Here is a 25,381-nt window from a genome sequence, read left to right on the forward strand (position 1 = left end):
ATAAATACTTACACACGTGAATTCTATTAGAAAATAAATCAGGAACAGGGCCCCTTAACAAGACTCTAATAATAGGGACATTTCAGTATAAGATGCTAAAAAATCTCCGATGGTGTCTTAATTAGATTCTTGACACTCATGTTAACACCATTGTCCAAAACCGCTAACTTTCTCCAACTTTGAATAGTATGATACAGCAAAAAGATGTAATGCTGCAACCTAAAACTGTTTGATTCAATTGCAAAAATAAATAAATAAATAAATACTGAAGCTCAGAGAACAATGAGGTGTTTGTTACTACAGACTCAGTATGCTAACCAGCTACAAGAAGTTAGTGGATGTTGTCAGTCACTGGAACTTCTTGTTGCATTACATGAGAAGCACCGACCTCAGAATGGGAGCCCGGATTCTAGTTATCCATGGTTTCCGCAGAATTTTAGCCTTAGGCGCAAAAAATATCCCATTGCAGAAACCAGTCAACGAAAAAAAAAAAAAAATTATTTCTTAAAGTTATTTTTATCTTTTGGTGGTTCAAAAGAATGTTCTCAAATATCACAGTGGAACCGGCAAATATGAAATCAACACCAACCAAAGCATTTAAAAGCTTAAATGTTCCCCCAAATGGTGATAGAATATATTTTCATTATAATGAAACTCAAAAAATAAATGTGGCGTTAAACATGCTTCCTTAGGCAGGCAGAAGCTTCAACAAGAAGGTATAACCAAAATTCAAAATGAACCAACAAGCATATGTACAAGAGAGTAAGGGCTATATACTCCCCAATTCCAATAATGAGCAACCTGTACTTGACAAATAAGCTATCAATGGGTAGGAAGAATATGTAAGACCTTCGATGGAATGACATTCGTGCAGAATACCAGATGTCAGTAATTATACGATTATACGAGGGTTCTCATTGGGGTACACATTAAACCACAAAGAAGATAAAAACGATCAAGAAAAAAATCAAAATGGCAAATATTTTAATCATGAGCCACCTGTTTGATGATATTTGGTTTAAATGCCTCAAAAGAGAACTGCGAGCACTTTCAACATTTGACAATGACTCCTCCATGTTATCATCGATCCTGATCACATAAATAGGCAGTTAAATACAAGAAAACTTGAGTTTAAAAAAATAGGGGGGAGAAAGAGAGAATGACTTAATTCTATACTAAAGACAATGAAAGTATAAGATTCAATCGGGAATGCCACAAACATTTAAATTTCTTGCATTGAAATCTAATTTCCTTCTTTGTACTTCAGAAGTCATACAGCTATATAAGTTTACAAATAAAAGACGTAATAATATATAAGCATCAGATTTTCATGCAAAAAGAGCAAACCTGATAGCCAATTCCCCTTGTTGTGCAACCATTGTAGCCAAATGTGTGAAAATCCCACCAAGTTCTGAAATTGTGGATTCAACATTTTGAAGAGCAACTGCCCGACTTTGTGAATAACTCTCCTGTGGTGGGACCACCTGCTGCAACATGGACATTTCCATATGGTGGGATGGAGTGTTGTCCACAGCCAACCTTCGTCTGAATTAAGGTATAACACAAGCTGTTAGTACTCATTAGAGAACTAGCTAAGGATATAGTAAACCACATCGTCAGGACTTCTTTCACAAACCATAACCGAATGAACTTTATCTCAGAATTTACAACAATAGGAAGTTTTAACTATTAAGTGTACAAAACATCAGGAGAATTATGAATTCAGAGAGAAAAAGAGAGAATTAACTTCCAAAATCTGCTATCTAACAAAAGCTCCAGAAAGTGATGAAGACCATGGATTAACTTCCACATCAACAAGAGCCCCCATATGTCAGGCATTATATGTGAGATATGGACCTCCAAAATGAGAAGACATGCCTCCACTACTTGCTCCCTCCCAAGCTAAGCCATGTTGGTCACTTTCTATAGACCAAATGATGGCGAACATGAAAAGAAGAAAAATGGCAAATCTGGAATTTCACATGAAGCACGTTTAAGGCATCAAAAATTAAAATTTTGGCATAATTTTGAGTCTTTATTTGTATTTATTCTAATTTGTTGCATTGTTGAACAAATTTATGTCACTATAGTAGGTTTTATTACTTAGTAGTATTATGGTAATTTCAATCATTGTTGGACATGGGTTGTAGGGATCACCCATGGGTTTTATGTTGGGTCAGGTTATTAAAATGGTCATTATTTTTGTTTCTATTATGTTTAGAATAGTCTTAATGATCAAAAAAATCAAATTTTCCTATTATGAATTCATGTTATGGTTAGAATAGAATTAGAAGTCATTAAGTTTTCTATCATAGTTGAAGTTTTCTATCATAGTTGAAGCAGAAATAGAAGGCATAGTCATAATTGATCTAGAATATTTGTAATTACCTAATATTCTTATTTTCTAAATTTGAGTCGTAGTACTTGTGGAAGTAGGACAATCTTTAACGTATAAATATATGTATAATCTCAATCATTCAATGAAGAGTTGATATGATGAGAATTTGAGATTGTTTGTGTGTGATTGACCCAACCCTTGCAAGGGTGAAGCACCTCTTTTCCTCTCTTCTTCTCCTTCTCTTTCTTCCTTTTCTGTTTTCAAGTTTACCTCTTTCTTCGCACATGCCCAAGTTACTATTTTCGGGTTACTATTTACAGCCGTCTAAAAGTGCACTTTTCAGTCCCAAAACCCTATCATATCACCCCTAAATCAACTCTAGTTCCTTCTCCTACCTATTAGCCTTCAATTCGACCATTCAAACTCTAAATTACTCGCTATTTAGGCCTTTAATAGCCTGTATTAAGAAAATCCAGCAAGCTATCCTACATAACCAAATCACTTGATGCTTTGGCATTGGACCTAGGCTTCAGAAGCCAAATTGAATCACTACCTACTCAAAATCAGGTCGGGTTTCAAATCCAAGTTTGGGTGCCCATAGTGGCATGACCCATAACCCATTCAGAGATTCTGTTAGTTTGAATCTCAAACCACCTTATCCTTGGGATAAGTATGAATAACCCACTATCTCATCTAATAAAGAGATAGAGTTATGGGTGGTTACATCTCTCACAATATAATAAAGATACATATTATGTATTTTGTAAGACCAGAAAATCTGTCTCCAACATCTCTATCAAACTCTCTACCATTAGAGAACGAATCATGCCTCTATACTGTGAATAGTGTGGGTAATTTTCTCATAGTTCTACTCCATCATTGGGTAAGGTTCGAGTTCATCATTGAGAGCATGTGATTCACCCAATGATCCATGGATTCGATTTAACGTCAAAGGTAACCTGAATCCATTTTTCTGTTGCATATTATTATTTCCTACATTGGAATCAAAGCCCTCTTGAGTGTTTTCGTGTTGTTTTATGCATGAAATATGATTTGCACCATATATGTAATCATTAAAAAATGTACACGTGTGTTTCATGAAAGAAAATTGATGTATTTCATACTATGTCTGATCGGCATGAAATTGATATATATTGTAGTCCATGATATGTAGAATATATCTACAAAGTTTCATTGAAATCAGACAGTCGAATTTTAAAAATAAATAAATACCCATTTGTTTTTTCGAAACTTTTTGTGCATGGGTATTTTACATTCTTTTTTTTTTTTTTTTTTGATAAATGAAATTTTATAACCACAACATCAAGAAGATGTTAAAAGAATACAAAACCAATCCTACGAAAAGCAGGGGCCTAAACTATAACATCAACAAAGTCTAAAAGAACAAATAAATTAGGATTCACTCTTCCTAACACCCAATTGTACAAAATACCCAGGAAGCGAGACTCTAAACGTACGACAGACTGAGCGCTTCCCTGAAAAATCCGATAGTTCCGCTCCAACCACACCAACCACATCAAACACAAAGGCGCTAATGCCCAAGCCCGCCGCCGCCGCCGCTTACCAACTCGACCACCCCCCCCAACAACGCAACACATCCATAACTTGTCTCGGTTGAACCCACGCCACACCAAACAGAGAGAAAACAAGCGCCCACAAACGAGATACAACCGGGCAATGAATTAACAAATGGACTATTGTCTCCACATCCGCACAACACATGCAACACCAATTAACTAAAATATGATGCCGACAAATCAGTTTATCAAATAGTCAAGATCTGACCAAATGCGGCCATCCACACAAAGAAAGCCACCTTTGATAGAACACCAGAAACCTACACACCATGCCAAGGGAACACTCCCCCGCCACCACCACACAAGGACAAATAAAAAGACGAGATTGAAAAAACACTTTTAGCCTCAGGAACTCCCCAAACCACATCATCCTCCCCCTCTCGTCCTACTTGGACCCCATACAAAAAGATTATCAACACCGCCAACTGCCCTACTTCCTAATCTTGAGTATGGCAACGAAGAACTATATCCCAAACAAACTCCGTACCACTTCCACCCAAACAAGAAGCCACCAACACTTCCGGGTCCCTCACCAATTGATAAATCAAAGGAAAACGCTCATGAAGGGTAACCTCCCCACACCACTTATCCTTCCAAAACTGCACCCGAGCTCCACTGCCTACCCGAAACTGGACTCGCTCCCAGAATTGAACCCTCCCCAGCCAAATCCCCTTCCATAACCCACACCCATGAGAACTCCCTACCACCCTAGTACACCACTCTCCCCTCTCTAACCCATACGTGGAGGCCACCACCCTGCGCCACAAATGGTCCCGTTCCTTAGAAAACCACCATCACCACTTCCCCAACAAAGCCAAATGAAACTTACACAACCTTCGCACCCCCACCTCCCTAGCTTTCTTAGAGCAACAAATCTGCTCCCAATTAATGAGATGATATCGAAACCCTCCACCATCACTTCACAGAAAATCACACTACAACCTTTCCATCTGCCGAGCCACCGATACAGGAATGACATGAACTGACATAAAATAAGTCGGGAAACTACCCAGCACACTCTTCACCAAGGTGAGCCTCCCCCCCTTAGACAAATACTGCCTCTTCCACTCCGCAAGCCGGCGCTGAACCCTTTCCAACACCACATCCCACACCCCCTTCGCCTTATAAGGTGCCCCCAAAGGCAACCCTAAATAAGACACCAGCAAATGAGACACCTTACAACCCAAAATAGCCGCTAAAGACGGAAGATAGACCACCTCCCCAACTGGAATCAACTTTGACTATGCCAAATTGACTTTCAAACCTAAGACCACCTCAAAACATAGCAGAACACAACGCAAATACCCCAGCTGCTTTGAATCAGCCCCACAAAAAATCAAAGCATCATCAGCATACAAAAGGTGAGAAATACCAACCCCATCCGCCACAAAAAAACACTCCAACAAACCCGCCTGCACTGCTCGAGACAACAACCAACTGAGTGCCTTCGTGACTAGAATAAACAACAGAGGGGACAGCGGATCCCCCTGGCGCAAACCCCTAAACGTTTAGAAGTAACCCGCCGGCGTCCCATTCACCAATACAGGCATCCTCACCGTCGAAATACAAAACCAAATCCACCGCTTCCACCGTGCCCCAAAACCCATGCGCTCCATAACAACCAGCAAAAATTCCCAACTGACATTATCATAAGCCTTTTCAACATCCAACTTACAAATCACACTTGGACGACCTTTGTGTAAATGAGAATCCACACACTCATTAGCCACTAAAACCGCATCCAGAATCGGTCGACCAGCCACAAAAAGCATTTTGGGATTCCGACACTACCTCCCCCACCTGCAGACGAAGCCTTTTAGCCAAAACTTTTGCCAACAACTTATACACACTACCCAACAAACTAATAGGACGAAACTGACGAATATCCGTGACCTATCCCACCTTAGGAATCAAAGTAATAAAAGTCACATTGAAGCTCTCCCCAAACTGACTTGTCTGATAAAACTGTGCCATGGCTGCTAACACATCGCCCTTTACAACCTCCCAACAATGTTGGAAAAAAGCCATAGTAAATCCATTCAAACCCGAAGTCTTATCACCACTCATCTCCTTCAAAGCACCTAACACCTCCTGTTCCGAAAATGGCTCTTCCAGGCCGGCCGAATTGGAAAACATACCAAAATCCAAACAATCAATCCTCGGATGCCACCGCTCCTCCGGCCGCCGAAACAGGTGCGCATAAAACCCAACAATCCCCGTGCGAACCGCCTCGTCCTCTATCAACTCCACCCCATTAATCCGATTCGGCCCAATCTGATTCACCCGTCGATGCGCATTTGCCATCCTTTTCAGCCACGAACAACGAGATTTCTGCCTGAAACTAACCTCCATCTGAGCAATCCGGGCAAAATCAGCCCGCAAACACTCCTTACAAGCCACCTCATCATCAGCCAAACCCACGTCGGCTTCCATAGCATCCAAGGCCTGCAATTGAGCCAACACCGTTGCCTTCTACCCATCCAAGTGGCCAAAAACCTCTTTATTCCATTGTTTTAAATCTATCTTCAGCAATTTCAGTTTTTGCGCCAACATATGACTCGAAGAACAGGATACCACATAGCTATCCCACCAACGCCTCACCCTATCAGCAAACCCATCCGACCGGAGCCACATATTCTCAAAACGAAAAAGAGAAGGACCCCGCCAAATACCCCCATCGTCCAATAGAATTGGCCAATGATCAGAAACTGTATGGGATAACCGTCGCTGAACCACCCCTGGAAAATGCTCCACTCACTCTCCTGTTACCAGAAAACGATCAATTCAGGAAAAGACCCGACCTCGAGACCATGTGTAATCCCCACCCTGTAAAGGCATATCCACCAACTGCAACTCATCGATCACATCAGAAAAAGTCCGAATCACACCCGAAATCCGACCCCCTCCAGACCTTTTCCCCGGCCATCTTACCAAATTAAAATCACCCTCGACACATCAAGGAGACTCCCACTGAAACGCAACACCCGCTAACTCCTCCAGAAACATCCGCCTCTCCTCACCTTGCACTGGACCATACACACCAGTAAACGCCCAACGGAAACCATCCTCCACACATCTGAAAAAACAGGACACTAAGAATGCCCCAACCTCGATCTCCTCCTTCACCACCACCCGACTATCCCAACAAACAAGAACCCCCCTTGCCACACCTGACGTCGGAAGGCACGCCCACTCAAAACACCGACCACCCCAAATCTCCTTTATGACATCCCTACCCAGACACTCCATTTTGGTCTCCTGAAAGCAAACCACATCTGCTTTCACACCTCAACAACACTCCCACTGCCGCACACTTTCCCTTGTCATTCAAACCACCCACATTCCAAGATAAAATCTTCAGGCTCATTTCAACAAAAGTTGATTCTCCCTCTTACGCCTCCCCTTCTTCCCTTGCGTCCCAACACGACTATCATAATTAATCGAGCACTCCAAATTCCGCAACTCCCTATCCCCTTTCCGACAATGAAGCCCACTTTAAACCACGTCCGTTGACGAGACCCCAACCCCATTACGCCAAGACATCTCTACCGCAGAAAATAAACTCATAGCCTCTGCCTCGTGCCCATCAAAAGAAATACCTAACAAACGACTGACCTTGCCAATTCTTCCCAAAACCCAATCTGAAACCTCCGAGGCTGAAGGCTCTAAAGCCCCGAAGTCGTCTCCAGCGAAAGATCCTCCCCCGCTCGTCCCTTCATGCAACATTGCAAGTGGCTGGACAAAACTGGGACTGGCAGCCTCCTCATCTGCGAACAAACCCAGACCAGTAGCTGAATCCTCCACCAAATCTTTCCACTTTTCCGGCACTTTCGAAGAAATGCCAACCGCCACCTGCGACTCCCGCAACGGAACCACAGCCCAAGCCGCACTCTCTAGAACTTCCTGTGAATGAAGCTCTGTCTCTGCCCCAACCACACAAAATCCTTGTTTCGAGAACTTTGAAAAGGTATATTATTTGCATGATTTCAACTTACGATTGAGAAGAAAACCCAAGCCCAAACACAAATTTGGGTAAGTGTTGAAGCCTTGAAGGTTTGTTAGAGAAGATAAATTGCAAAGATAGCATTTCTAGTCTCACCCATGAGAGAGTGGAATACACTCTCTATGTTAGAGTTGTTGAATGCCAAAACCAAAACCACCATTTGATTCCTCTCAAAAATTGAGTTGCACAATACCAATTTTGTTGCCAACAGAGGCTTGGGAGGCAGCGCGTGTGTACCACACACAGAGCAGCCACCGTACCCTCATACGTGTGCCACACACTAGCACCCACCAGCTGCGCATCTCACGCTCCAGCTGGAGACCTCACATGTGCACCACGTGCTACCATGAGCCAGCTGCGCAAGCACACGCGCCTTGCTCGCCAGCCACATGCGTGCGCATTGTTTGGATTTTTTTTTAATTCAAAACTACTTTAAATCGCTCTATAGGACTTGTTTGGACTCCGTTTTGAGCGTGATTGGGTCCGTTGAACTCAGAATTGTATTTTCTGTCTGCTGAAAAAGTTTCAAAATTTTTTGAAAAATAAAAATATTTTCCATGAGTTAATAATTCAATATTTTTACTTTAAAATGCCCGTCAGAGAGCATGTCTTGGCTTATGGACCTAAAAATTTTACTGTAAACTACTATGAAGATTACCTAGTTACTGGTATAGGTACTGTACTATTTCAACTTATGTAATATTTATTTTTGATTTTTTGAATATTTATTAATTACTTGAAATTCAAGAAAGTTAATAAATTGTTGAAATTAGTTATCGCATAATTTGGAATATTATTTACAGCATGTTAAGTTATTTTTTATTTATTTATTTTTATACTAATAACATATAATAATATCTCGTAATCCAATAGCATGATTTGTATTTTCCTTTTAATTTAATTTCATGATTAAATTATATTTAGCACATTTTCTATTGTGAATTCATATTGAGATGCTAGTATATGAAATTAAACATGTTATCATGCATTAGACATGCCATGAGTAGTGGGAGGTCGTTTGGTGAGAAAAAATCTTTATAGATAGTACTCCCAAAAATGAAAATTTTGCGCATGAATTATATTAAATTTCGATAATTGTCATTTGAGGCACAAGAGTTCCAATAAACCTTTATGACCTAAAGCAGCCATCCATATAGTAGTTCTCATATTACATTGAGCCATTTTGGGCTAACGATGATCAATGAAGACCACTCAAGAATGATCAATGGTCCATAGAAAGTTCACTTATTCTATCATTGTGAGCTAGAAAATTTAAAATGGTTGTCGCCACCTGTGTTACATGGACTCTTCTATTTCCCCCACAGTACCCATGTCCATCAAATACGACATGGGTAAGGATGTGGAATGTGTCTAACACTCATACCCAATTTAGATAGTTGGATCCTTTAATTTGTTACAATATATGAGAAGTAGAAACTCACATTTGCAGTAAAGTAATATTTTTAACCTCTCACATGAATTATATATAGAAATTTTATGTTTTTCCTGAATCCTATGCAATTTCAAGTATATTTCTATATAATTTACAACATCTCATCCAAGACATGTATATATGACGCATCCCCGTACCCATATTCAATTTTGAATATATATTCCAAGATCCTAAATATTTAAATTTATGAAGGCGTGATGCTTGAATACACACCCGAACCCGATACTCATACTCTGAGTCCATGTAACATAGGTCGCCACCTAGGGATGACAGCCCTCTGTTTTAGACACAATGGACATAGGTGATGCAAGCCATATGCTCGGATATGAGATCCTTAGAGATTGTTCTAAGAGACTTCTCGGTTTTTCATTAATGACTTACATAACAAATATCCTAGAGTGATTCTTGACGCAAAATTGCAAAACTATTAACTTACCTATTAGTGAAAGCTAGAGCCTGAGCCATTGACATAAATCCTTAGACTGTCTCAAAGAGAATTATATGGCCTATATTCTTTGATCTTGTGTTGTGATCTAGCATTGTGGATTGCCTAAAGTATGCTACAGGGCGTATTCGACATGATGAGTGTTATTTATTGTGAATGGTCAGCTGAGAGTAGTTTAGACTATGATCTTGCTCATTAGATGCAGTCTAGAGGATATTATGCTAGCACAGAGAGCTTGTAGATAGGATGTTCTAAGTGTATAAATTTGCTCCTTGTTGGATTCATTTGCGCTTGTGCACCTTGAATGAACACAAATTGGTCACTAAAAGTCTTCAAAGAAGCAATTGCACAAGAGGTAGTGATCCTAAAATACTTCATGTGAGGCCCACATGGTAAATTTTGTTGTATATGCCTATCACAAGAGGTGCTGATTGGGCTTATATTTGGAATATAGAATTGTGTAAACTGCGGTTATGTTTTTCAAATTGATCGCTTGTTTTTATGATATGATGGGATATTAATGCTATTCTATTATTATGGTTTGTGGCATAATGAATAGCAAATGATGATGTCAGCAAGCAAGATTGACTCACACACACGAGTAATCGCCTTAGCATTGGATAGTAAGCAAGGATGAGACTAGTAATTTATTTTGTTTGTAGCCAAGAAAGGCTTAAATTACTTACTATCTATGTCACCATGGTTGGAGCCAAGATAAGGGCGTATTAGAGATCAAACATAGATTTTGGTATCCATTTCTGATGTTGTGCCTATTATGATTAACCACGGATGAGATCTCATTTGGCACCTATAAGGCGAGCAAATAGAAAATTCAGGTTAGGTATAAAAAAGCGACTTGTGCGCTTAAGAGCTACTAGACTAAGATTTGTATGGTATATAAAGTATGACATCACACTTTGGAAGAGTTACTTCACCGTAGCATATATTCATATCACATGTGCTTGTCGCCGAGTAATGAGGTGAGAGAATGGATCCCTACTGCCTCACTGAGAGTCTTAGATGTCATTATTGACATGACTTTGTAACCTTTGACTATGTCATAAGGTGAGAGGTTGACGTTCGACTACTTTAGTATGTTTGCAGTTATGTATGATTTGGCTTTAAGAGACATCACTGAGAAAACGGTTAAACCTAAACTAAATGACATGAGGGCAAAAGGAAGATCATCTATTATTACACTTTTGTTGTATGTTCACTGCCAGCACTCACATCGCTATGTATGGGAGGCAAATTGAGTCTGAATATATTGCATGATGTGAGAGGGTCACACATGCTCTGAGGTGTTAGAGATGCTTGGACAGGTGTAACTAGAGGGGTCTGGGGTATATGAGACACTACTTTAATCTTTGGGTTGATGTCTCTATGTTGGCTCATTTTTGAGTTTCTAGCTATGAAGCACGAGTACTTCAACAAACGTGGCGTATCCATACAGGGTACTTAGTAGGTATCGGTACTTCATATGATACTTCAGCACATGTATCGGATATACAAAACACGTATAAACTTTTTTCTTCTTATTTTTGTTGTACCCGAAACATACCTAGTGTATACTAAAGCCATATTATTGTAAGATTTCTAAACAACCTGTATATTAGATTGAATTAATTTGAACAAAGAATACATACATCATTTATATAGAGTACCACTAATTCCTAACCCTACATGAATACATTACTGAGATATATAGAAGTCTAATAGACATAGGACACTTATTCCTAATCCGAGGAGAACACATATTTCTCACACCCCCGCTCAAACTCAAGGTGTTTTAGCAGAAAACACTGAGAGTTTGTCAAGAAAAAACCGAAACCGAGCAGTGGTGTGAGTCTTAGTGAAGAAGTCAGCAAGTTGCAGAGCCGAAGAGACAAAAGGAAGCGAGATAAAGCCAGACTGCAGATGCTGACGGACGAAGTGACAATCAATCTCAATATGTTTTGTCCTTTCATGGAAGACAGTGTTATGAGCAATTTGAATAGCACTTCGGTTGTCACAATAGAGAGAGGTTGGGGAAGATTGAGGGACGCCCAACTCAGATAAGAGCTGACGAAGCCAGACAATTTCAGCAGTAGCATGAGCCATAGCACGATACTCAGCTTCGGCAGTAGAACGGGCAACAACAGTCTGTTTCTTGCTTTTCCAAGAAATTAGGGAATCGCCAAGAAACATACAGAAACCAGAAGTAGATTTACGATCATTAACATCACCAGCCCAATCAGCATCAGCATAAGCCACCAAGTCTAAGGAAGAAGTAGAAGAGAACAACAAGCCCTGAAAGATAGTACTGCGAAGATAACGAAGAATCCGAAGCAAAGCAGCCCAATGTGTAGAGCGAGGGGCAGAAACAAACTGACTAATCACATGGACAGCATAGGCAAGATCAGGACAAGTAACTGTCAGATAGACTAAGCAACCCACATCGCGATATAACGTAGGATCATCTAGAGGAACCCCATCAGTAGTGTTGAGCTTTACATTAAGTTCAATGGGGGTATCAGACAGCTTAGTGTCAGTAAGTCTGGCACGATGGATAACCTCGTTAGCATACTTAGCCTGGGACAGAAAGTAACCCTTGGGAGAAGAAGCCACCTCAATGCCAAGAAAATACCGCAATGGTCCCAGATCCTTCATTTCGAAGGTGCGAAAGAGATGCTGCTTGACCTCAGAGATAGCAGAAGAGTCAGAGCCAGTAATGATCATATCATCTACATATAGTAAGAGAGCAACAAAACCAGCCGAGGCATGTCTTAGAAATAAAGCAGAGTCGGAAGCAGAAGGATGAAACCCAAGCTCGGTAACAGCAGTCTGAAAGCGATCATACCAAGCACGAGGAGACTGCTTCAGACCATATAGAGCACGCCGAAGACGACAGACTTGGCCAGAGGAATGGTGAAGACCAGGGGGAGGACGCATATAAACCTCCTCAGTGAGAGTGCCATTAAGAAAAGCATTCTTAACATCCATTTGATAAAGGGGCCAAGAACGAACAGCAGCGACAGAAATCAAAGTACGGACAGTAGTCATCTTGGCAACATGAGCAAATGTCTCCTCATAATCAATACCATATTCCTGGGAGAAACCTTTGGCCACCAGACGAGCTTTGTAGCGCTCAAGAGAACCATCAGAATGAGTCTTAACTTTGTAGACCCATTTGCAACCAACTAGATTCTTACCAACAGGTAACGGAACCAACTCCCAAGTACTCGTTTTCTGTAGAGCAAACAACTCATCCTCCATAGCTTGAACCCAATGAGGATCCTGACAGGCCTCCTTGTAAGACTGAGGTTCTGCAAAAGAGTGAAGAGCAGACAAAAAGGTACGATAGGAAGCAGAAAAACAAGTATTAGACCAACCCAACCTTTTTGGAGGATGACGCGCTCGAGGAGGATATCGGTGTGCAGCAGGATCAGAGTCGTCAGAAGCAGGAGGATCAGCAGCAGGGGGAGAGACAACTAGTAAAGGAGGAGCCTTGCGACGAGAATAAACTAACAACGGAGGAGAAGAAGAAAGAGAAGGAGAAGGCGAAGGAGGAGAAGTAGTCAGAGGTGAAGCAGAAGGAGAAGATGGAATAAGCTCAGGAGGAACTGTGGAGATGTACTCATCAGATGGGACCTCAGAAGGAAATAGATCAATATGAACCAAATCCTCTTTGGAAACTGGGGCGGTGAGAGGAGGAAGCTGAAAGTAAGATAGACGTTCGAGAAAGGCAACATGGCGGGAGACATAAAGGTGACGAAAAACAGGGTCATAACAGCGATAACCTTTCTGAGTGAGACTATATCCCAAAAAAACACATAGGACAGATCGGGCACTAAGTTTAGTCCTATCTTTACGGGGTAAAAGGACAAAACATGCAGACCCAAATACACGAAGGAGGGAGTAATTAGGAGGTTGAGAAAAGAGAGCCTCATAAGGAGACCGACCCGAAAGAAGGGGGGTAGGCATACGATTAAGAAGAAAAGCAGCAGTAAGAACTGCCTCACCCCAAAACGGAGCTGGAACGGAGGCAGAGAGAAGAAGAGATCTAGCTGTCTCAAGAAGATGACGGTGTTTACGCTCAGCTCGGCCATTTTGGGCAGGTGTATCAGTACAAGAAGTTTGGTGAATGGTACCCAAGTTGGCCAAATATTCACAGAATTCAGTTTTAAAGTATTCCCCACCCAAGTCAGACCGCAACAATTTAATAGTAGCTCCAAACTGTGTAGTGACCATAGACTGGAAAGTACGATATATTTGGTAGAAGTCAGACTTATGAGTCATAAGATAAACCCACGTGTAACGGGTGCAATCATCTACAAAAGACACATAATATACTGAACCCCCTTTAGTAAGAACAGGAGAGGGTCCCCAAACATCAGTATGCACAAGAGAGAAAGGAGAAACAAAAATAGACGTACTTTTATTAAAAGGTAAAGCTGACATTTTAGCAAGTTTACACCCCCGACATTCATCAATTTGACTAGGAAAAACTTTACCCAACAATCCTGACTGAGCTAAAGACCGTAAGCGGTCAACAGACAAATGACCAAGACGAGAATGCCATAAGTAAAACTGACTCGACTGAGAATCTAATTGATACGAGGAAAGTGCAGCTGGAGAGGTGGATAAGGGGAGATGCAAGCTTTCAACCACATAGAGATCTCCAATTCTACGGCCGGTCCCAATCTGCTTCTTGGACACCCGATCCTGCACACAACAGACAGAAGAGGAAAAGATAACATCAAAACCAGACGCATCAAGTTGACTGATAGATAACAAACTGACAGATAACTGAGGAACATAAAAGACAGAAGGAATAGTAACAGCAGACATGGCAGAGGGTAAGACAGACCCAACAGATAAAACAGACATACCAGATCTATTAGCAGTATTAATAGTAATAGGAACGGGTGGGGGAATACAATTTTGAAGTAAGGAAAGGTGAGGAGTTATATGATGTGAGGCACCAGAATCAAAAATCCAAACAGAAGAAGGGATACCTGAAGAGGACCCATGCAAACCTGAATGAAGAGAGGTAAGAGCGGAGGCAGATGAGGATGACTGAGAGGTGGACAAGATATGCTGAAGTTGTGCAACCTGAGCACTCAGGGAAGCCAAGTCAGGATTGGGAGCCGGAGTAGATGCAGTGTAAGCAGCAGGAGGTCGGAAAGTACTCGAAGTAGTACCGCGGAACTGTGTCTGAGAAGACGGAGCAGGCTGACGTCCCTTTTTAGGACAATTGTTCTTCCAATGACCCCTCCGATGGCAGAAAGCACACTCATCTAGCCCTAATGGTCCTCTCTTGGGTTTCGCAATGGCCTGAAGTTGATGAGAAGGAGGGGTCAATAACAAGGGCGGCTTGGCAGGAGCCAAGAACACAGAAGGAGGCAAAGTCTGACTGGCCGTCTTAAGACGGGTTTCCTCGGAGAGGAGTTCACGAACAATAGCATCCACAGAGGGAAGAGGAGATCGGTGAAGGATACCACCTCGAATAGCCTCATACTGAGGGGAGAGAGCTGTTAAGAACTGGACTAAACGACCCTGTTCCCGAAACTCAATATAAGCGTCTAATATCTTGAGACTAGGTGGTTCCATAAGGGCCAACTGATCCCAGAGACCTGTCATTTCAATATAAAAGTCCTGAATAGTTTGATCCCGCTGACGAGCACCCTGAATAGTTGTTTCCAACTCATACCGCTTGGCAAAATTGGACTGCTGATAAACACCGAGTAAATAATCCCACACTTCCTTGGCAGTACTGTACTTGGAAAACATCATTCCAATAGGGTCATCCACAGAGTTGTGAAACCAGGTAAGAACTTGGGCATTATCACAATCCCAAGTGTCACAGGAAGACAGATACCCTTCTACTTTTGGGTCCGATGGACGAGGAGCAGAACCAGAAACATAGCCCCATTTTTTTTGACCAAGAAGGAAATTCTTCATAACACTGGCCCAATAAGCATAATTGCCACCATTGAGTTTACATTTAATGGCTTGAATTTTAGGGTCCATTATTGTAATAAACAAAAGATTAATGGGTCAAAGTATACTAATAACTTAATATATGGGCCAAACAGGAATAAGGGTTTTAGATAGAAATACCCAAGTTGAAGCACAGAGATCGCGAAGCAGGGAGAGAGAGAGAGAGAGAGAGAGAGACTGAAGCTGAAGCTGAGATTGATCTTCAGTCGGAGCTCGCGAAGATCTCAGACAGAGATCACGAAGCACAGAGGCAGACGAACCAGATTACTAGAGAGCCGACCACAGAGAGACGACCCCAGGAGTCACGAAGCACAGAAAGGCGACCACAAGAGACGACCAAGACGGAGACACGATGAGCCGCGAGGACGACTAAGACTGAGATGAGCAGTTCGATGGGTCAACTGAGACGACTCACTCGCGGGACGAGGCATCCAGAAGAAGCCCTTGCAGACGAAACAGATGGGTCACCCAAGTCACGAACAGAGATCGAACCAAAGGAGTTTGATCATGTACCAGATAATCGAGAAAGAGAGAACTCGATCAAACAGATGAATCACGAACAAGTTGAACCAGTTCGTGCGTAACCCTAGCCACCACGAAATCAGGAATTGCAAAGCTCTGATACCATGTAAGATTTCTAAACAACCTGTATATTAGATTGAATTAATTTGAACAAAGAATACATACATCATTTATATAGAGTACCACTAATTCCTAACCTTACATGAATACATTACTGAGATATATAGAAGTCTAATAGACATAGGACACTTATTCCTAATCCGAGGAGAACACATATTTCTCACAATTATACCTCAATCAACAATATTTTCTTCTAATCCAGAGGTAAAATTAGTTTCATTGGACTTTATTTATTTGTTTATTTTAATGCACATCATGATTTTAAAATTAAGCTATGGTTTGCAAGTTATTTAATATAATAATATTTAATTTTGATTTATATATTTACTTTTTGTCATTAAATGTAAATTAGGTTGGATATTAACAAACTAAACCATTTTAACTATTTTTTTGCGTTATTCCAAATTAAAAATAAATATTTGTTAACAAATATATCAAGCCGTATCCGTACCCTATATTTTTAGATTTTACCAAATCGACATGCCCATACACGTGCTTCATAGGTTTCTAGTATAGAGCTCCCACATGCAAGTGTTCTCAGTGATCACACGGTCCATTGGCAAGTATGAGTTTGTTCGATGTTTGGGGTAGATAGAAATAGAGATGTGGTAGTGTCATGCCAACTCATGTACAAATAGAAGATGTTAGAAATCAGGTCGGGCCTTGTATCAAGGTCTAGACGCCCATGGTGGCACGGCCCATAACCCATTGAGAAACCCTATTAGTTTGAATCTCAAACCACCTTACCTTAGGGATAAGTGTGAACAACCCACATCTCATCTTGTAATGAGATAAATTTGTTAGTGGTTATCCTCAAAATAATACAGATACATATTATGCATTTTGTAAGACCAGAAAATCTCTCTCCATCTTTTCTCTCTAACTTTCTACCATTAGAGTACAAATCACGCCTCCATACTATGAATAGTGTGGGTAGTTCTCTAATAGTTGTACCCCATTGCTAGGAAAGGTTCAAGTTCATCATTAAAAGTACATGATTCACCCGTATGATCCATAGATTCAATTTCAGCGTCAAAGGTAACCCGAATCCGTTTTTCCGCTGCGTATTATTATTTCCTACACTCCCCATATGTTCACAACATATTGGCACTATATAATCATACTATCCAGTGACTCAGCCACCTATTATGAACCCTAACATGTCAATGCTTTCCAGGTCAAAAGCAGGGTCTAGTGAGCTCTATGAGCTCAATATGTGGTCATGGTGCAACCTTTGTGCAGCCCCATGACCCACTTGGTCATGTTTACCCTATGTACAAGATCATATGGTTCATTTAGCTAGATGGTTTAGAAATTAGAGTTAGTCAAGGTATAGTCTCCTTCATGGGAATTATGCCTTGCCCAATCTTAGAGACTGATTTAGAGCTTCAAGAGGTTTAAAACATAGTCCTTCATCAGTTGTCAAAAGTTTCAACATGCAAACAATATATCTGAATTGAAGTAGTTTAAAATAATAAAGGAATGTTGCCTACAAGAAACTTCACTAGAAAAATGATTGAGATAGAAAAATATGACAGTCAAAATCATATGAAGTGAAGAAGAACTCACCTCAGTTGGCTGCCAACTTGAACTCCATTTGATGGTGATCTGCCAAAAAAAGAGGGGGAGCAGAAAGTTAAGAAGAATATACAGATTCACAAAACAAAACACATTCAATGAACTTGATGCTAGGTTATAGCACCCAGACTACGGAAGACAATCAGCCAAGAAACCCATAAAAAGAGAAATTTGAAGACAATTTAACATCAGCAGATTTTTATATTTTTGTTCCCTTTTGGTGCCCTTTTAATATGTTCCTTTAGTAATAATATATATATACATATATATGGTTGTAGTGCGTACAATGCACAGAACTATACAGATGAGATAAAAACTCATGGATTAGACAAGAACCTTTCTATAATTAATACAACGAAACAAAATGTACAATCACGTGTAGGTAATCTAAAAGCATAATCTAATAGATCAAAGTAGAAATCAGAGAAAGGTATATTACACTTGGTTGCCTCTACAATTCCCTTGACTTCTTTATTTTTATTAGCAACATATAAAATTTATTAAAAAGAGGAGAAAAAGATATAAAGTGCTTAAGGGAGGACAAGAAGTCCTCCAAAGGGGGTAAAAACAAATTACAAACAAACAGCCTCCCAATCTCTAGAAATTAAAAACAAAGGAATCCCTTTGAAAGGAGATGCAATCGAGACCTAAAAAGATGACAAATAACAAATCTTCTCCTATAAATCTTCAACATCTTGAACCTTATCATGAAAAATTCTCACATTTCTTTCCTTCCAAAGAACCCAAAGCACGACACAGATGACGCTATTCCAAAAAACGCAGGCCCTCTAAGTGGAACCAAAACCTCTATAACCATTAGTTAGCACATAGAACCAAGAAGCCAGAATTACCCAATCAACCTCTGCCAATCAAAAAAGATGAAACCACAATGCCAAAGCCACAGGACAACGTAAAAATAGATGATCAATACATTGAGTTCCTCTTACACATTATGCACCATTGTGGATGTAAATTGCAATTAGGTTTCCTCTTTTGAAACACGTCATTGGTAGTGAGCTTCCTATGAGCCAAAGACCATACAAGACTTTAATGCATGCACATTTCATTCTTTACATTTAAAGATCCATGGATATATGTGTGATGAATTTGCATATCTGTTAAAGAAAACTGAAGTAGATGATGCAATAAACTTACATTCTAACAATATAGCCATGGATGCATGATAACCATGAAAGCTTTAGAACATACTGACAACTCTAGTAAATAAGATCCCCCACAATACAAACAAGACTTAGGTGGTGTTTAATAAAGCTGAAAACTGAAAACTGAAAACTGAAAATGAAAGACTGAAAATTATTGAAAACTGAATGCTGAGTTTTTTAAGCTAAAAAGTTGTTTGATAAAAAATTAAGTGTTGAACTAAAAATAAGTTGTTTGATATGTATAAAATCAAATTTGAAATTTATTGTTTTTAAATTATATATTTCAACTTTTATATTGTGATGGTGGTGATAGTGGTGGTAGCGGTGGAGTTGAGGGCGGTGGTGGTTGTGGTAGCGGTAGTGATGGTAGTGATAGTAAAATAATAGTGTTGCTTATGACAACAATAACAATGGTGATGAAGGTGGTGGTGGTAGTGGTGGTCATGGTGGTGGCTTGGTGGTAGTGATAGTGCTGGTGGTGGCATGATGGTGGTAGTGATCATGGTAATGAATTTATAATAGTGTCAATATTTATATTTAGTATTTATAAATTCAGTCAGAATTACGTTAATTTCATGACTTAAAAAAAATTAAGTTTTAGTCTATATTTTAAGAGATACTTAAATTTTTAAGTGATATTAATTATGGTTAACAAGCGAGCTTAATTGATCATCACTTTATACATTTAGTTTTACGTGCTGAATCAAGTTATCAAACACCCCCTTAAATTGCACATTAAATCCTTTAACTGGTAAACTGATTCCACATTTTCACACTATACATCAAATTCATCATAAACATCAAAGTATGCAATAAAATTTACAATCTTCTGTATGAGAAGCATATTCCACATCTATCTTCCCAAATCCATGATAATTAAAAATTACAAATAGTAGACTGCATAACAGAGAGAAAGAATTAGATTAGACCTATCCATTGAGCAACCGTAAAAATACTAACCTAGCACTTTGTGATCCACATCAGGCAATCCAAATCATGGGCTCTACTTAATTTACTAACACCACGTTAAGCAACTTAACTAAGATCCTATCAGTTCTTCCTTTGTATTTCATTCTAATACAGTACATGAGAAAAAAATAAAAACATAGAAAAACGTACACTGATGGTTGCAAACTCCCAGATGAACCAGATGAAGTTGACCACGGAGCTGGTTCAGTCACTGCCTTGGTGGGATTCCTCAAAGGATTCTCTCTAGCTATATTTGTGGAGAATATCTGTTTCCTATTTTCATGAGCCTTGATGTTCTGTGAAAATAAAAGGAAATTATTTTTTGCTGAAGATGACTGGTAATGATAAAAACACTATATAAAAGTAAAGCCACAACTGGCCATTAGTTTGAATGATATCTCCTGCCAACCCTAACAAGAGGTGTACGGTTCAAGTTCCAGTTGGCCATTAGCACATGAAGATAAAAGAATAGAGAGAGAGAGGGCGAACTAGAAGAGGTCGTAAGTATCATTCCATTTAGCACTGACCTTTGTTCTGGTAGTTAACACATCCTGAAACTGTTTTGTAGCCCCCATAAGTTTGGTCTTCAAATCATCACAAACAGTTGTGGAATGAACAACTCTATCTTCTGAATAGTTCCCATCAGCTATCTCCACATTTTGAAGGTTTTGCAAATCTGAGACTGCCACATTAAGTGCAGTGATGTCATCTTTTATGAAGGCAGATAATTCTTGAATTTCCTTAATTGGATCATCAAAAATGGATGACTTTTTGCCCACTGCATGTAATGAAAATGTAGATTACAACCTGCAGCATTATCCTGAACAGTACTAAAAAACTATAACGGTTCATCATTTAGTATTCTAAGATGCCTTTTGATATGTTCAACATGAGAGAGATGCAGAAGAATATCATCAGAAAGGTTCACTAAATCCATCCATGTTTACTATAAATTTGAATTCGAACTTGATGTAGTACGCAGACGGAAAGAGAAGAGCGGAGAGAAAGAAGAGGACCACAGCCCTAACACACGGCCACAACTTTTAACAATCAATCTTCATTTAACTCACAGTTGAATAATACAAAACAAACCCTCATAGTTATAGGCTAAAACCCCTAATCAAAATAGGAAAGCAAATCATTATTATTTGGCAATGCAGTCCTAATAAAAATAAGAAACTAAATATTAATAAAACTCCTAACTTAGCTCTAATTATCTAAATGAATAAACATACATATTACAAATTATAAAATTATAAATTAAAAATCCACCAACAATTGGTGTGTGCCCATTCTGCATTAGAACTTATCTTCATTAATCATTCAAAAAATAGAAAAACTAAGAATGAAAGTGATGCCAGGCATAAGAGACAGTTGGCACATCTTCAGTCCACATTTGATTACAAGATCGAGGAAAGCAGATAAACTTTTTGGTTTTAAATTGGGTTTTTTAACAAAAGGTCCTATATGCAGAACTTGTACCATATTAAGTCCTAAAGATATTCTATAAACCCAAAAAGTCCCATAACTGTGCAAAAGACCAAAATCTCCAACTTTAAATGTAGCGCCAAAAGAGGCAATGAGTCTATATTTTAGTAGAAAATCACAATATTTAAAATACTTACCCCATTCGGACCCTTTCTGCATATATATATATATATATATATATTATATGATAGTGTGAATTTAAGGTAGTTTGAAAGCTGTAAATGTGAAAATTTACACTTCAATGAATTAAATTGTGTGAATTTACTAAGATGTGTGTTCTATGGAAGTATGAATGTTTTACAATCCGAAATTTTCCACCTAGCCCTGCGGGTTATGCAGGGGTACAAGATAGCTTGTGGTTGTGTTATTCCATTTATTTTGTTTTTGTGCCTCTAAAGCATGTATATAGTAACTCTGGTACTTGCTGGTGTAGTCCCTCTTCTGGGCTAGGTCTGTCCAGTGGTTTATGTTAGCGTAGGGTGTTTTAACTTTTGTTCAGGTCTTTAGTTCCTGTATGGTTTCCTGGGGTATGCCCCTTGTAAATGTGTATTGTCCTCTTGTTTTATTTTATGAATAACACCACCCCCCCCCCCCCCCCCCAAAAAAAAAAAAAAAAAAAAAAAATAGTGTGAATTTCTGTGTAGTGGGAAAGTTTACATTTTCAACCAATAAATTTACTAAATTACTGAAATTTTTAAATCATTCAATAAAAAATGTAACATTCACACTTTTTTACACTTGAATTATAAAAATCATCCAATAACAAGTGTGAAAATTTACCCTTTTTATTTTGAAAATACAAAAATATTCAACAGGAAATTGTAACTTTTACACTTTTTTACACTGAGAATACAAAACATCAACTAAAAAAAAATCTTTGGGGAAATAGGGATGGGAGAAAGAGCTGGCCTTATTGTGAAATTTTGTGATGGAGGTCGTCAAATACAGTAGTGGCAAAGAGGTAGATCAGCGAGAAAGGGGAGAGGGAGTCAGCCTTACAATGAAATTTTATAGTGGATGTTGTCAAATATAATGACACCAAAAAGACAGATTGGCAAGGGAGGGGAAAGAGTGCCTGTTATATCTACTAAAGTTTTTACTTCAATAATCAGCAAAAAAACTTTTATTGATGAAAATATTGAGTACAAAAAAACACCATGAACCATCAATAAAAGAAATGTAGACTGCAGCAAAGATGAGCCAGAGACACTCAAAAGAAACGAGAATGAACAAGAATCAAATCAAATGCAGAAAAAACAATCTAGAGAAAAAAAAGGTAATGGTTGGCCAGAAATCAACTAAAAGAAAACCCAACAGCATCCCTGACTTTGTTCTGATTTTGTTAAATATTTATTAGATTTCCAAGTTGATAAGAGAATTCTCTATAATTGTCATGCAAATCTCCACAATAAAATAAAATAAAAAAGGGAATGGTTATTTTTATAATAAACATGATGATACACATACCATTTAAATCAAGGGTAAAATAGTCATTAAAATTGTAAAAACTTAAAAATGGGGCTTCATCTCCTAACATTCTATATAAATGGGACTAAATGGGTTAATAAATTTTTCATATGATTTATCATTTAAAAAAACCATTTAGTAGGCCTTTTCACTAATTAACCCTTTTAAATTTTCAGGGAAGGCATAGTAAGGGAGCCTTAATTAAACAAAATGAAGCAAAACAAGAAAGAAAAAAATATAAAACAAAAGGAAAGAAATATAAGGCCACGACTATGTTATATTAAGATTGCAAGACCTTTGGAGGCTATAATTGTAAAGGTGTGGTGCATTGTGTGATTGTGCATTAGAATAGGTTTATCAAAAATGGAGAACAAGAAAGGCAATTTTTAATTAGGCAATGACTGCACCTTATACCAATTTCCATGTTGTGAAAGTTGGGTCACACTACAAATTGCATCACTCGTCCATGGCTTTTAGGGTGTCAAAAAATGGGAACACCCCTTCTATTTAAGGCTGGAGGTTGAAATCTAGAGGAAACAATCTTTCATCCATCTACCTCTAATTACCGTATAGGCCAATACAAAAACCTTAGGGGAAAAGAAAGCAGATAAAGGCCAATTTTTGTTCTAACTGTGGAGAGAGTTCAACTTCATTGGTCTAAGAAGACAAAAAGGATGCTAGGCACATGTGGAAAGGAGGCATATTTTGAAAGAGAGAGAGAGAGAGATTGATGTAGAACAAAGTTTTATAATTTTCATATTTTATATTTATTATTTTTTAATTTGATTTTGACTAGGATTTTGTCGAGTGGTCTAGAAGTTCTAGTTCTATTCTCATAGGTTATGAAGCACGGACACCCCTCCAAAGGCAACATATGGGTGTCCGACACGGACACGAGTCGGACACGTAGTGGACACGTGTTGGATACTCTACCTAACGTGTCCCCCTTTTTTTTTTTTTTTGAATTTTTCTAGCTGGACACGCTTGGGGCACGCTTGAGACACATTGTGGACATGTTAGAGACACAGAGAGAAACCCTAACAGAGAGAGAGAAACCCTAACCCGTTGAATATAGAGAGATAAAAACCCTAACTAGTCGAACACACACACACAGAGGGTGAAGAAGAACCTGTTAAAACCCTAAATCGAGGTATGTTCTTCGAATCTGTCTTTATTTCTTCAAATTTGTTATTCTTCTTCTTTTCTTCTTCTTCTGTTCATCTCTCTCTCTCTCGACTTTGTCTCTTGCTTGTGTTGAACTCATCGACTCTGTCTCTTGGACTCTCTCTCTTCTTTCTGCGCGATTGTCTCTCTCTTTTTCCTCTCATCTGTTCTATTCTTTCTTTTGTTCCCCTCTGTCCTTGATATCTATATATTTTAACTAAAAAAACCCTTCTTTTTTTTTTCTTTCCTCTTTTTCTTTTTTTTTTCTATTTTTTGAGTATTCTTATTTGCTCAACTTAAACATACATAAAATAAATTATTTTTATTTGTAGGAAAAAATTAATTTGTAAATGAAATTTGATATTAAAGTAAATAAATAAATAATGTATTTTTTAAAATTTTACATATAATAAATAAATAAAATTATATATATTAAGCATGTCGCTAGCCTGTCGTGTCCCCCATTTTTTGAAAATTTGTGTGTCCGCGTGTCCACGTCATGTCCCATGTCCGTGTCCGTGTCTGTGTATCATAGCTCATAGGTTTCCTAGTTTGTATTAATTGAAGTTTCCTAGTTTATTTTAGAATTACTTATTCTACAAGTATTAAGTTTACCTTATTATAAATACATGTGTAAGCCTATAGTCATGAGTAACTTATTCTTTCGATCACTATTATCTCACCTAGTTTGTTTTATTTTCTTTGTGAATTCAAGGTTATTTTTGTGAATTCAAGAGTCTCATCTTCTAGAGCGATATCTAGTCCATTTCTCCATTACTGATGCATCAATTGGTATTAACCTATGGTTGTCAACCTGAAATCAATGAGAATATTTTTCAGTCTTGTTCGCATAGATAAAAAAAAAACATATTAAAAAAAAAATAAAGTTTATTTCGCACAGAAGAGAAAAATTGCGATATGGATTACAAAAAAATCAAATTCGAAAATAATAAAAATATAAATTCTAAAAATCTTGTTCTACATCATTAAAATATAAAATTTTTGAAACTATTGTTCTACATTAGAGATGGTGAATAGAAGGGAAGGGGATAGGCAAGTTCGGTTTTATAGTGTTTTTTTTTTTTTTTTTC

General features: G+C 38.6%; 1 protein-coding gene across 1 annotated transcript in view; it reads right to left on the reverse strand.

Moving 5' to 3' along the window:
* Window positions 1–612: 612 nt before the first annotated feature.
* The window catches only part of LOC114269073 (syntaxin-31), a 30,431-nt gene continuing 5,662 nt past the window's right edge, over window positions 613–25,381 (reverse strand). The window contains exons 2-6 of the mRNA XM_028210334.2: window positions 20,699–20,949; window positions 20,322–20,467; window positions 18,031–18,069; window positions 1,348–1,545; window positions 613–1,089 (exon numbers count right to left, since the gene is read on the reverse strand). Of these exons, the coding sequence (XP_028066135.2) occupies window positions 930–1,089; window positions 1,348–1,545; window positions 18,031–18,069; window positions 20,322–20,467; window positions 20,699–20,949 (794 nt within the window). The 3' untranslated portion in view covers window positions 613–929. The remainder of the gene's footprint in view (window positions 1,090–1,347; window positions 1,546–18,030; window positions 18,070–20,321; window positions 20,468–20,698; window positions 20,950–25,381) is intronic.

The sequence above is a fragment of the Camellia sinensis genome, chromosome 8 (genome assembly GCF_055761805.1).
Source record: "Camellia sinensis isolate YWXY chromosome 8, ASM5576180v1, whole genome shotgun sequence".
NCBI classification, from domain to species: domain Eukaryota; kingdom Viridiplantae; phylum Streptophyta; class Magnoliopsida; order Ericales; family Theaceae; genus Camellia; species Camellia sinensis.